At 40.9% G+C, this 14584-nt stretch overlaps 1 protein-coding gene across 3 annotated transcripts in view; it reads left to right on the forward strand.

Moving 5' to 3' along the window:
- Positions 1-242: 242 nt before the first annotated feature.
- The window catches only part of LOC111139481 (A-kinase anchoring protein 10), a 79203-nt gene continuing 64861 nt past the window's right edge, over positions 243-14584 (forward strand). For all 3 annotated transcript variants that reach the window (XM_022491748.1, XM_022491750.1, XM_022491749.1), the window contains exons 1-2: positions 243-374; positions 10652-10699. In XM_022491748.1, the coding sequence (XP_022347456.1) occupies positions 287-374; positions 10652-10699 (136 nt within the window). In that variant the 5' untranslated portion in view covers positions 243-286. The remainder of the gene's footprint in view (positions 375-10651; positions 10700-14584) is intronic.

Here is a 14584-nt window from a genome sequence, read left to right on the forward strand (position 1 = left end):
AAAGGGCACAGGCCGCACGCGCGCAGGATCACGTGGGCGGGCTGGGCGCGTGCCCCCGCACCCACGAGAGGAGGCGGGGATGGGGGGCGGGGCCGGCGTCTCGGCCTCCCGTGAAGCCTCGCGCGGGGAAGGACCGGAACTCCGGGCGGGCGGCTTGTTGATAATATGGCGGCAGGAGCTGCCTGGGCTTCTCGAGGAGGCGGTGGGGCCCACACCCGGAAGAAGGGTCTCTTTTCAGGCTAGTGCGGCGGCCGCTGCGGACCCGGAAGTCCGGGCCGGTTGCTGAATGAGGGGAGCCGGGCCCTCCCCGCGACAGTCCCCCCGCGCCCTCCGCCCCGACCCGGGCCCCGCCATGTCCTTCTTCCGGCGGAAAGGTAGCAGAGGGGGCTCCGGCTGGGAGCCAGGCCGGGCTTCAGGGGCGGCGGTGGGGTAGGTGGGCCTGCACGGGCTTTCCTCCCGGCTGGCGGCGAGGCCCTCGGCCTCCGCGCAGACGCCCCCTGCGTACCTTGCTTTGCTCCCGGACTCTGCAGGGAGGGAGAAGGTGGCCTCCTCGCGCGAGGTCAGAGGGGAATTTTCTCGCTGGTCCAAAAGTGTTTGCCGGAGCCGGTACAAGTTAATGCCTGTTTGCGCAAACCCAGTTTTCGCGTTTGTGTGCTGTGTGTCTAAACGGTGGATCCAGAAAAAGGAAATTCCTTTAGTACCCTGTTACGGAAGTCTCTGACTTTTCAGCATATTGAGGGTTTTATATCTAAAGGCAACATGTGAAAAAGCTCTTTTCTTCAACTGGTGCTATTTTCTAGTTTCCCCTTTTTTGGGGGGTGGGGTGGGGGATCCTGCAGTTCTAAATAACATTACTTATTGCTGAAAGTTCCCTAATGAAGACTATTTCTTTTGATCACTTAGCAAGTCAACTTAACTGTTGGAACGCTCACTTTGTAAACTAAATTTCTGATTTTCAGTTGTAATAGCTGCCCATTTTTTAAGTAGAGGCAGTTTAGTTTTGAACCTGGATAAAGTTGTTGTGTTGCATTCAAAGTATATATCCAGAATGAACAAGTGTAGGTCTTTTGGGGTGATAGTGGTTCTTTAAGTTCTTGTTATTTAAGAGAAAAGGTATCAGAGGAAAAAGAGAAAAAACACTAAACCTTATCAGAGGCTTGGGTTCACATGACTGCTCTGCTACTGACTGTCACCTGGGATAGAAAAGTGTTAACCCACTTTCTTCTCCTCTCTCAACCAAGAATTAGGTGGTTCCTAAAGGCCCCGTTCAGATATGAATTCAAGAATTCTTTTTAAGTACATGCAGAGTTTTAGTAACTGATGTCTAGGTGAGTGAATGGTACTGTGAGGAATAAATGAAAGCTCTGCTGAATGAAGGAAACCTGTAAAATGGTACAAGGAAGCTTTGTTGATAATGTACCTTGGTGTAGTTTATCGCTCTAATTTGTTTGACAATGTTGAAGTGGGTTTTTTTTTTTTTTTAAGGGGGAAAGAAAGCATTCTGTGTATAATAAGGCAGATTGCATGTTACATAATAGACTGTTGTCTCTGTCCGACAAATACTTTTGAATGTCTGCTGCTTGGCAGGCACTGTGTTAGGCCCTCATTATTAAGCACTGAACAAGAAAAAGTCCCTGCACCTACGGACCTTATTGTCTGCTGCAGCAGACAGGCAATACATTTCTCTTTTAATACCTGTGTGTATATACAAATTGATAACATGACAGAGATGAGGTGAGAGGAGAAGCATATTTTGGTTTGATGTTAGAGAGGGGCCTCAGCAGGTGACCTTGGAACTTAGAGCCAAGGGCTCAGTAGGAGGTACCAGAGGCTAGGGAAGAGCATGTCCAAAGGTTGTGAGTCAAGAAAGAGTTTGGTGTCCTTCAAGAAAGGAAGGAAAGCCATTGTGATTTGGGCTTGGAGAGGTAGACAAGATTCAGAGCTTTGTAGGCCATAGTTAGGTTTTATTTCAAATGCAGAGACATTATTTCAATTTATTATTATTACTCTTATTTTTGAAAGAGAGCACGAGAGGGGGAGGGGAGAGGGAGAGAATCTTAAGCAGGCTACATGCTCAGTGTGGCGCTACTTCGGGGCTGGATCTCATGACGGTGAGATGGTGACCTGAGCTGAAATCCAGAGTCAGACACTTAACCCACTGAGCTACCCAGGCACCCCTTAGAATTTTTAAAGAGGAGTGATTTGATCTTATGTTATAAAAAGATCATTGTAGTTGCTTTTTGCAGGCTGAATGTGGCAAGAGGAGAAGCTGGAGATGCTTCTGTTTAGGGATCCCATCCAGTCTTTAAATACCATTTTTAAATACCACCTATATGCAGACGACTCCTGAATTTCATCTCCAGCTTGAATTCTCTCCCGAGTTAGGAATGGTATATCCAACTGTTGGTCCACTTTATACCTCTACCTAATAGATACAGTATATCTGTTAATAGAAATAATAGGCTGACAGATGGATCTTTCAGTTACTGTATCCAAAATTTAACTCCATATTTTTTGTTACCTCAGTAAATTGCATTTCTGTTCTTTTACTTGCTCAGTCTAAAACTTTAGTACCTTCTTGAAGCTTTCTTTCTCTCCTACTCTGTATCTACATAAGCAAATCTGCTAAGACTACCCCAGAACATAACCAAATTCAACATCTCACCATCCCTAACTATTAACTCCCTGGTCTAGGTGGTCATCCCTGTAGATTGGACAGTTAAGTCCTTTGAGAGGATGTCACTCAAATCTCAGCTTGAATGTTAAGAGGAAGCTGGTTTTATGAAAGTAGAGAAAACAGGTGCCTGGGTGGCTCAGTTGGTTGAAGGTCTGACTCTTGATTTTGGCTCACGTCATGATCTCAGGGTTGTGAGATGGAACCCTGTGTTGAGTTCCGAGCTGAACATAGAACCTACTTGGGATTCTCTCTCTCCCTTTCCTTCTGCTTCCCACCCCCACCTCCCCACCCCCCATCCCCTGCCAGCACTTGCTTGCTCACTCACTTGCTCTCTCAAATAAATAAAATCTTCAAAGGCAAAAAGGAAGTAGAGAAAGCAGAGTTATTTTGCTGTAGGCTTCAGTTTGGTTTCCCTTCCTCCAACCTTGACCCCTATCTCTTCAAATTTCTCTAGTAGCTTCCTATACACGGCCCCCCTTAATCTTGTTCCCATTTCTTCTCTGTGTTCATCTCCTGCTCTCCTTTTCCTGTTTCCTGTTTCCTTTTCACTGTTCTTTTTATATTGGCCTCTTTGTTGTCAAATACATTCCTGCCTCAGGGCCTTTGCACTTATTTTTTTTTCCCCCTCTGCCTGGAAACCTCTTCCCACAGACACCCACTATTTTGTTCTCTCATCTCCTTCAGGTTTTTGTTCATTTGACATCTTGGTGAGGCTTTGTCTATCCTACTTTTAACATTGCAGTCCCCAGCCCTTGCACTCCTGTCTTACCTACTTTCTCCACAGCATTTATCACCCTCTACTTTTCTATGTATTTTATTAAGATGGAAGCTGATTTTTTTTTAAAGATTTTATTTATTTATTTGACAGACAGAGAGCACAGGTAGGCAGAGAGGCAAGCAGAGAGAGAGGAGGAAGCAGGCTCCCTGCTGAGCAGAGAGCCCGATGCGGGGCTCGATCCCAGGACCCTGGGATCATGACCCAAGCCGAAGGCAGAGGCTTTAACCCACTGAGCCACCCAGGCGCCCCTGGAAGCTGATTTTGTTCACAGCTGTATCCCCATGTGTAGGTCAGTGCCTGGGCATAGTTAGGAATTTGGTAAATATTTGTTGAATAAATGAATAAAAACAAAAAATATCTGCTATTAAAAAGTGCTGAGCAGGGAATTTAAATTGATGTGGGAGTAGATCACAGGACAACAGTATTTGTTCAGATAATAAAGGAAGGCTTGTCTGAGAAGATGGTATTTAGTTTGAGATCAGAGTGAAGGGAGAGAGCCAGCCTCACAAAAGATCAAAGGAACTGCATTCTAACCAGAGAGAACTAGAAGTACAAATGTCCTGAGGCAGCAATAGCTGGGTGCATTTAAGGAACCTGAAGAAGGCTGGAACTTACTGGGTATAGGATATGCTTTGGAGACAGAAATAGCATAGCTTGAACAAGTGATTGGAGTGAAGAAAAACTGGGAAAGTTTTGGGCTTACAGCATGGGGCAGGAAGAGTTAAGAACTGTTTTTGGCAATTATGACCTTGTGTAACAGACATCCATGTGGATACGTTAAAGAAGCAATGGAATGTATGAATCTATATAATTCTAGGAAGAGGTCAGAACTTGAGATACGGTTCTGGCTTTAGAAATATTTTGCAGGGGTACCTGGGTGGCTCAGTCGGTTAAGCCACTGCCTTCAGCTCGGGTAATGATCCCAGGATCCTGAGATCGAGCCCCCGCATTACGCTCCTTCCTCAGCAGGGAACCTGGTTCTCCCTCTTCCTCTGCCTGCCACTCCCCCTGCTTGTGTGCTCTCTCTCTGTGTCAAATACATAAATAAAATCTTTAAAAAAAAAACATTTTGCATAACTGATGATTAATGACATGGGACTAGATGAGATCACCTAGAGAATACATAAAATGTGAGAATTATGTTGAAAGGCTAAGGCTATTATAACAAAGATACACTGAAGTGTAATGGCTCAAAAAAGATAGATTTTTTAAAAAAATTACTCTCTTGAATGTAACGGTCCAAGTTTATTGGGTGGCTTTGCTTCACAGTCATTCAGGGATCTTTCCTCCCATATTGTTACACCTCTTTCCCTTAGGGTGTGGTTTGTTGTCAAAGCTGGGTCATAGCCCCTTCTGTCTGTCCTCAGTCCCCTGATCCATGGTAAAGAGGAAAGAGAAGCTTTGGCCAGGAAAGTGGCACAAAATTATTTCTATTCATATTCTGTTGGTGAGAAGTTAGTCATATGGTCATAGATAACTGCAAAACCTTCTGGGAAATGTAGAGTAACTAGCCAGCTAGTAGCTAGCTAATAGGCTACAGTCCTCTTGCTAGAAAGAGGAAAATGAGTTCTGTGGCCAGGTCGCATTGCCTGCCATACTATAGACAAGAACAGAGCCTTGGTGAAAGTTCTGGAGTTAAGCCAGCTTTTAGAAGTTAAATTGAGGGGCACCTGGATGGCTCAGATGGTTGGGTGTCTGCCTTTAACTCAGATCATGATCTTCAGGTCCAGGGATTGAGCCCCATGTCACTTCTGGTTCTACAGAGGTCTGCTTCTCCCTCTTCCTCTGCCTCTCCCACTGCTTGTGCTCTGTCTGTCTGTCTGTCTCTCTCTCAAAAGTATAAATCTTTAAAAAAAAACACTTTTTTTAAAAGTTAAATCAAGGAACATGAGCCATTGGCAAAGGGGAATCAAAAATAAAATAGCAGGGGCGCCTGGGTGGCTCAGTGGGTTAAAGCCTCTGCCTTCGGCTCAGGTCATGATCCCAGGGTCTTGGGATCGAGCCCTGCATCGGGCTCTCTGCTCAGCGGGGAGCCTGCTTCCTCCTCTCTCTCTGCCTGCCTCTCTGCCTTCTTGTGATCTCTGTCAAATAAATAAATAAAATCTTTAAAAAAAGGTAAATGCATGGAAAAAAATATACCTTAAAAAAAATACCAGTTATAAAGGAGTGTGATATCATGGAAGCTAAGAGAAGATAGTGTTTAAAAAAGAAGGGTGTGTTGTGTTGAATGTCACTTGCAGGATCAAGATGAAATAACTACTTAGTTTGATAATGTGGAAGTAATTGATGACTTTTGAGGGAGGTATCACTATCAGTGGAATGGGTTGGAGGGAGAAGGTGAAGTGTGGAAAGTAGCAAGAATAAAAACACCCTTTTTAAGAAACTGCAGTGAAAAGGAACTAAAAGGGGCTCTTGGGTTAAGGGATTTTTTTCTTTTCTTTCTTTCTTTCTTTCTTTTTTTTTTTTTTTTAAGATAAAAGGTGCTAGAACATGTTTGTATGGCGATAGAAATGATATGGTAGAGAGGGAGAAAATGATACAGAAGAGAGAGGTGTTACTTGAGGGAGTAAAGTTCTTGAGAACTCCTGAAGGATGGGATTAAAGCCCGACTATACCAAGATTTGGTTAGGGTATGCTGCCATTGGGAATGGCAGTTGGTAGGACCACTTATATAAAGTTTAAGAACCTTCAATCAATGCTATATGTTGTTTACAGATATAGAAATACGTTAAAGAGTAAAACTGTAGGTGGAGACAATAATCTATTTTATGAAATTATTTCCCTAGGGAGAAGGGGGAATCCAGTCAGGGAGAGAATTAATTTTCACATGCATGTCTTCTTTTGAAAAATTTTTAGAAGCAAATGTAGCATAATCTTAAGATTTGATAAACCTGAGTATTACTCAGATTAAATTCTAGTATTGTCTTTGTTTTGGATGTTTCATAATACAAGGAAATACAGAAACAAGAAAAAGTATAGTTAGCAGTATAGAATAATGTAGTTGAAATAAACCTAAATCAGTAGTCACAATAAATGTAAATAGGCTTAATTCTACCAAAAGACTGTATGGCTAAAAGACAAAAAGCCAGGCTGGATAATAAACCAAGATCCAGCAATAAACCACTGGGAACACAACTAAAACATAAGGACATAGAGAAATTGAAAATAACTGGATGGAAGGATATAGCAGACAAATGTCAACCAGAAGAAAGCCGTGTGGCAGATGACATACTTGAAACAACAAAACATTATCAGGGATAAAAAGGTGACTACATTATGATAAAATGAAAAGGGTAGTAGGAAGATAAAACTCTGAACTGCTTTGCACCTAATATCAGTCTCAAAATACATAAAGCAAAATATGCAGAATTACCAGGAGAAATCAACAAATTTACAAAGTTTTAAGAATGATCTTCTTTAGACATCTAGAGCAGTAATCACAATAAACAGAAATGGGCTGTCCCAGTGAAAAGACTAGATTCCTCCTATATGCCATTTAGTATAAAAAGGATCATAAGGTTAAAAGTAGAAGGATGGGAAAATATATCAGGGATATTAGACAAAAAGAAAGCTAATGTAGTCTTCACAATAGCACATACACAAAACAAAAAGTAGGGAAATTTAAGTTTTGGAATGGAAAGGAGACAAAGGAATTGTTAGTCCCAGATAACATAATTGCATATATAAAAAAACTGAAGAAGATCTACACACTTACTATTAGAACTCATAAAAGAGTTCAGCTGGGTTTTAAAAATATATGTGTTTATATGGGAGTATTTAAAACTCAGTTTTACCACTGTATGCCAGTAAAAACAAAACTAAAATCATTATAGAGTTTACAAAACCTAATTTGACATGAAAGGAGACCCAGATAAATGGAGAGGTATATTATGTTCATGGATAGAAAGACTCAATCCCAGAAAGATGTGAACTCTCCCCCACATTAATCATTCAGTCAGTGCTACTTTAAAAATTCCTATGGGGGTTTTAGGATCAGGACAAGTTGACCCTATAATTAATAGAGCAGATAGTTTTGTAAGAGAATAAGGTAGAGGACTTGGCCCTGTCAGAGGCTGATTATATGGTTAAGTAATTAAGACTGGAATTAAATGCTCAGAAACAGATCCATGTATGTATGGGAACTTGGTATATAAAGAGTTCCTGTTCAGTTGAGAAAGGTTGGACTAATCAGTGAGTGATGTTTGCTGTCCCTCTGGCAGAAAAACAATTAGGATTTTTCTGTGTCGTATCATATACATCAGGGGTCAGTTAGTTTTCTGTACAAGACAAGATGGTGTCCTTGTACCCATAGATTATATGTTAACAAATGGACATGGCTGTGTTAAACTAAAACTTTATTTATAAAAAACTGAAGATGGGCTTGATTTGGCCCATGGGCTGTAGTTTCCCAATATCTGACAAACAGAAATAAATATACAGGTAGATAAGAGCCCAGAATTTTAAAAAGCAAAATTTGAAATCATATGTAAGAAAATACAGAGGAAAAAAAAAATCTGATCCTGGGCTAGGAAAGGATATCTTTAAGACATAGGAAAATACAATCCACATAATGTAAATTTGGCTACGTTAAAATTTAAAGCTTCCATACAATAAAATACACATAAGGTATTTGCAACACCAAGGATTAACATCCAGAATATGAATGGAATTTCTGCAAATAAGTGAAGGACAAAGGAATTGAATAGCCAGCCCATAAAAGAAGATACCTAAATACCCAATAAATACAAAAGGATATTCCCTCAAAGGAACTCAAGGAAATGAATTAAAAATACCATCAAATACCATTTGAAAAATAGTCATTAAATAGCCACTTTCATTAAAACTGCCCATCACTGGTTACCTATTAATTCCGTTTATAGTGTTTTATCCTAGAGAAGTTTTTGTTTTTTTTTTTTAAGATTTTATTTATTTATTTGAGAGAGAGAGAGAGCACAAGCAGGGAGAGGGGCAGAGGGAGAAGGAGAGGCAGATTCCTGGCTGAGCTGGGAGTCTGATGTGGGGCTCAATCCCAGGACCTGGAGATCATCACCTGAGCTGCAGGCGGATGCTCAACCATCTGAGCTACCCAGGCGCCCCTCCTAGAGAAATTCTTACATATAGACTACATAGGAAGACATGTACTAAAATGAATAAATAAAGGTGTATTTTAGGAATTAAGCAGCTAAAATGAATGAACTAGAGCTACATGAATGCATCAGTATAGACAAGTCAAATTATGGGATGAATACAAGTTTCAGATATGAGTAGAAGAATACTATTCATGTCATTTTTAAAGATCTACAGAATAACTGCGTGTTTTACACTCAGGTAGTAAAAACAAATGGTAGAAAACACATCCAATTTAGGGCAGTATTTATCTCTGGGAAGGGAAGAGTAGTGGGATCAGGTAGTGAGTCATAGGCCTTTATATAATATTTAGGGGGAAAAGGGAAGTAAGGCAAAACACTAATAATGTGGTTATTATTGGATTGTGTGTACTTGTCTGTTTCAAGTATTGACTAGATCTGATTGATGAGAATGTATTGAAGGTGACAAAAGTGGAACTGTGGAGGTATGTTTTAGTGGTTAAAATCAGTTGGTCTTAGAAGTGTTTTGGGTGTGGGAAGTAAAGGAGAGACATGTTAAGAATGACTCTGAGATTTTTGGCCTGAGAAACTGGGGTGGGAGTGTCATTCATGAGAGAAAATGAAAAGTGAAGTAAACCAGGTTTGGGAAGAGATGGTATGTTCCATTTTGGAGCAGTGTAATTATAGAAGAGGATGGGTAGATGGTTAACGAAATGAATTTTAAGGTCAAGAAGGTTTTAGACTAGAAACAGAAATTCAGAATTCATAGCTTGTCTGTGGTATTGAAAGCCTTCAGAAAGGGTAAGTTCAGCCAGGAAATACACATGTGTATGTAGTGAAAAGAAAAGGTGCCCAACTTTCTCTGAGAAACTCTCAGTAGGTAGAGGAGAAGTGGACCAGGTGATAAACTGAGAAGGAGCAGCTGGAAACCAGGGAGTCGAGTGCCTTGGAAGTCCAGACAAGTTCATGTTTCAAGTGGGAGAAGCAGTCAGTTGGCAGATGCAACCCAGTTGCTTCTACTACATTACCTTATTTTTTTTTTTCCCAACAGCAGTGATCAGTAGCTGAAATGATCTCATTTTTGTTCATGTTTGTCTCCACATTCTTGTATGTAGACTTCTTGAAGACAGGACTGTTCCTTCCTGAGCCAGGACAATGTCTAGCATATACGAGGCACTCACATACTTGTTGATGGATTAATTTATCTGGTACTTTGAGAGCTCTTTATTTCCTGCTACTAGCCTTTCAGTGTTGACTGTTTAAGAGCACATGTTGGGATTTCTTATTTTGATAGGCTTTTCATGGTGGGGTTAAAGAAAATTTAATGTTGGAAAAAAAATACAAGAAAAGTAAGGAAGGTTAAAAATAGTCTTATGTCAGATCCTGTAAGAGTTCATGCTTTGCTTAAGCTGCCATGTACCTTCCTTTCTTGGATATTACATTGTTAGCATATTTGCAGTAGAATTTCTACTGTTTTGTATAATGGAGAAGAGACTGTGTAGCATTTTAAGAGAAGTTGTTAAGCCTTGAGTATTAGATATTTAGATTATAAGTTTAGAATGTTTTTATTTGCTGCTATGAGAGGAATACACAAAAAGTAAGATACGATACACGAAGAACTCTTTTTCTTGAAGACGCATCTAGTGGCATATTTTAATAATATTAGTTAACATCCTAAATTAACCTTGTACCTCGTACTCTTCTGGGCTCTTTTAAATTCTTTTTTCACTCATAACCCTCTAAGGTAGGTGTTGTTATTACTCTTCTAAAGGTATAAATCAAGGAAATTGAGACCCAGAGAAGTAAAGTAACTGGTCCATGGTCACAGGGCTGTGTAATAAGTTGCAAGCTAGATTTGAACCTAGGTATTCTGACATTGTCTCTCCATTAGCACGATCAGTGCTCTTGACCGAACGACGTTCAAGGGTCACTTCCTTAGAGAAACTTCCCCTGACAACTGTCTTGCCCTGTTCCCCTCCAAGGTGTTATTCCATTGTTGTACAGCTGTGAATATTCATCTGTTAGAAAAAAGCTTGTCTAATTTTTACATCGTACAGATAGGATCTTTTTGACTGTAGAAGTTGGTCATGATGCTCTTTTATCTTCCAGTGAAAGGCAAAGAACAAGAGAAAACCTCAGATGTCAAGTCAATTAAAGGTGAGTTCAGTGGCGTTCCATTGTGTTAAAAAAGTGATGTGCTTTGCATTTACAGGCTATTTAAACCTGTTATCTTCCCCCCTTCTTTTGCCATTAATCATCTCTGCCTTCTTTTGTAATTATTTATGATTGTGACTTATTTCCTTGTTCTACCTGTATATTCTTCAGCACCTTGCATATACGATAGGCTTTTGCTAAGCACTTGTTGGCTGTCCTAGTGATACAGTAAACCAATGCCCTCCATTAATCACATGTTTGATTGTTCCCTAGAATCAATGAGTTGATTTTATTATTTTTTTAACTTAAAATTAGTGAATTAACATAGAGTTTATTGTTAGTGTCAGAGGTAGAGTTTAGTGATTCATCTGTTGCATATAACACCCAGTGCTCATGATTAGATCAGGTGTCCTCCTTAATGTCTATCACCCAGTTACCCCATCCCCCCATACCTCCCCTCCAGCAACCCTCAGTTTCTTTCCTGTAGTTGAGCGTCTCTTACGGTTTGTAGTTGACTTTATTTTAAAAAAAAGCAAAAAGCGAGGGGTACCTGCATGGGTTGAGTGTCTGGCTCTTGGTTTTGGCTCAGGGTCGTGAGATCAAGCTCTGTGTTGGGTTCTCGGCTCAGTGTGGAGTCTGCTGCAGACTCTCTCTCCATCTGCCCCTCCCCACTGTGCTCACTCTCTCTCTCTAAAATAAATAAATACATTTTTTAAATTTTTTAAAATTTATTTTATTTGAGAGAGAGAGAGAGAGCACAAATGGGAGGAGGGGCAGAGGAGGGAAAGCAGACTCCCCGCCAAGGAAGGAGCCTGATGTGGGGCTTGATCTTAGGACCCTGGGATCATGACCTGAGCCTAAGGCAGAGGCTTAACTGACTGAGCCACCCAGGTGCCCCATAAATAAATCTTTAAAAACAAAACAAAAAGTGCCACCTGTGTGGCTCAGTGGGTTAAAGCCTCTGTCTTTGGCTCAGGTCATGATCCCAGGGTCCTTGGGATCGAGCCCCACATCAGGTTCTCTGCTTGGCAGGGAGCCTGCTTCCCCCTCTCTCTCTCTGCCTACTTGTGATCTCTGTTTGTCAAATAAGTAAAATCTTAAAAAAAAAAAAAGTGAAAAATACACTGAGTTGAGCTGACAGTTCTGGAGTAAAGAACGGCCACTTACAAGGCTTGGCTTTCTGTTGTTTAATGTATGGATCATTACAGTTTTTACTTCTCTGTTACTTTGGATGAATCGTCTTTTTTTTTTTTTTTTTTTAAGATTTTATTTATTTATTTGACAAAGAGAGATCACAAGTAGGCAGAGAGGCAGGCAGAGAGAGAGAAGGAAGCAGGCTCTCTGCCGAGCAAAGAGCCCGATGTGGGGCTCGATCCCAGGATCCAGAGATCATGACCTGAGCTGAAGGCAGAGGCTTAACCCACTGAGCCACCCAGGTGCCCGCTACTTAGACTTTTCTTTCAAATGTTTGTATCTTGTGTGGCTGGCATTGAGTATTAACCATTTATGCTCAGTTTGCTGGAGAGTGACTAATTATAACTTAAGAGATTTGTAATACTAGGGAAGAACTAGGGTACTTTACAGTCTTATTTTCTGCTTACTTCTGTTAATTTTAAGCCAGGTGGATTTCGTGTTGGTTCATACTGCCTTCCTTAAGCAGAATTTGATTGACTTTGATAAAGACTTCAAGCCCTTAGCAAGCAGCATGTGTAAAGATGAGATCTGAATGTAGAAGGAAGGGGTTTGATGTCTCAGGTACTTTAGATTTCTCCTTCTACTACTAGTAGTCTTCTACTACTACTTCTTCTACTACTACTTCTACTACTACTAGTAGTAGTCTTCTACTACTACTTCTTCTACTACTACTTCTACTACTACTACCTAGTCTTCTACTCTAAACTGCTACTAACAGTGTGACCTTGGGAAGTCCTGTAACCTTCCTCGGATTCTTCATTTGTGGAGTGAGAGGGTTGGCCTGCCTAACTTCTGAAACTGTACCTGGCTGAAAAATGCCATGTTCCTACCCTGTGACAGTACATAATCTGTGCTTAGCATTCACTGGCTTACCTTAGAATCTTACAGAACAGCGTAGGAAACAGGCCCTCAAGAAGTTTGCAGTATGATTAGAGCTTAGATGTGGAATAGTAGCAAATACACCAACATACTAATAACAACCATTTCTTGAACACCTGTTCTGTTATAGGCATTAGCCAAAAACTGAGGCTAGACAAAAAAAGACTTGGCTCCTGCACTCACTAAACTTACAGATTGGTAGGGGAGAGAGGAACATTCATCAAGTGATTCCACAGATGGCATGGGCTGGATCTACAGTGATGAAAATAAAGAGATCTGGAGTGATCAGTTTAGAGCAAAAATGGATAGAACTTTGTTATTGATTAAATAGGAGGTGTAAGGGACAGGAAAATTTCAGATTAACACCTACTTTTCTGGCTTGCCTAACTGTGTGACTGACTGGTGGAGAACCAAGTTGGGAAATTATATGTTCAATTTTGGCATGGTGGGTGGGAGGTACGTGGAGACATTTACATATATTATTTTATCCACACAATAATTCTAGAGTCTGATTTTCCAACCAAAGGCAAAAGAGTGATTTTTCTAGAGTCTGGCAGACCAAAGCTGAAATTCTGCTTGTTGAAACAACTACTATCTCATTGACTTATAGCCAAGTATTTAACTTTTGTCTTTCTGTGTCCGCATCTCAAAAATGAGGAAAATACTGGTCTTGCAAAATTGGTGTGAGAGATAATGAAGTAATATACCCTCCAAAAAATGTGTATCAAGCCCCCAGTACAAGGTCTGGTATGCAGGAGGTACTACTCTGGTAGCTCTTATTGTAACAGAAGAGGCCCTGAACATGATGGCTTAGTTAGATGAAGTATTGTGAGGAGGTCAGAGGAATTTGAGATTAGCACATGGGTTTTGAAGTGTGGGGAAGATTTTGTAGAAATGGGACTTAAGCTCTATAAAAGTTGAATAATAAGGATTTGAATGAAAGAGGCAATTCTTTCTCTTTTCCCTAACAGCCCACCCTCTTCTTTGAGTATATATTGGGCAAAGGGACCTTCAGACAAGTAAGAGGATATTTTCACAGAAGATTGATACCCAATTGTAAGGGCCTTAAAGACCAGAACAGAGACTTGAGACAGAGAAAATAGGGAGCCTGCAGGCTTTTGAGTGGGATGTTGATGTTTACATATGGTATTTATGAAAGGTAAGTCTGGAAGAGTTCCATAGGATGGAGACCAAAGAAGTTCTTTTGCTGTAATACAGAAAAGCCTGTATTAAGGGTGTGGTGTTGATAATAAACATGTAAGTAGATGTTTAAATATCTTTAAGAAAAAATCAACCAATCTTAGGCAAACATGTAGAGTGAAAAAGAATGGGCCCATGATTTTGAGCTTTGGAGACTGGCAGGTTGAGCAGAGATAGGGAAATTGAATAGGAGCATTAGTTTGGAAGAAGATGTGGTGAGTTTGGTATTTGGACAAATTGGTCTTGATATGGTAAAGTCAAAGTGAGAATAGCTAGCGGTAAGGAATTAATAGGCCCCAACCCCAAATCAAAGGCCAGGTGTCAGAGGCAGGTCAGTGCTTCCCCCGTGGGGCTCCAGTTCCACAGAGGTGTACCCCACGAGCTGCTGCAGAGAGGTCCAGAGTGTGAGTGAGACGTTCCCCTTGAATCAGCCAGAGTTACTAATAACTCTTTTTTTTTTTTTAATGTATGTATTTATTTATTTGACACAGAGAGACATAGTGAGAGGGAACACAAGCAGGGGCAGGATGGCGGTGTGAGAGGGAGAAGGAGTCTCCCCGCCGAACAGGGAGCCTGAAGTGGGGCTTAATCCCAGGATGCTGGAATCATGGCCTG

This window comes from Enhydra lutris, unplaced genomic scaffold (assembly GCF_002288905.1).
Source record: "Enhydra lutris kenyoni isolate GAN:26980312 unplaced genomic scaffold, ASM228890v2 scaffoldscaffold109, whole genome shotgun sequence".
Classification (NCBI taxonomy): domain Eukaryota; kingdom Metazoa; phylum Chordata; class Mammalia; order Carnivora; family Mustelidae; genus Enhydra; species Enhydra lutris.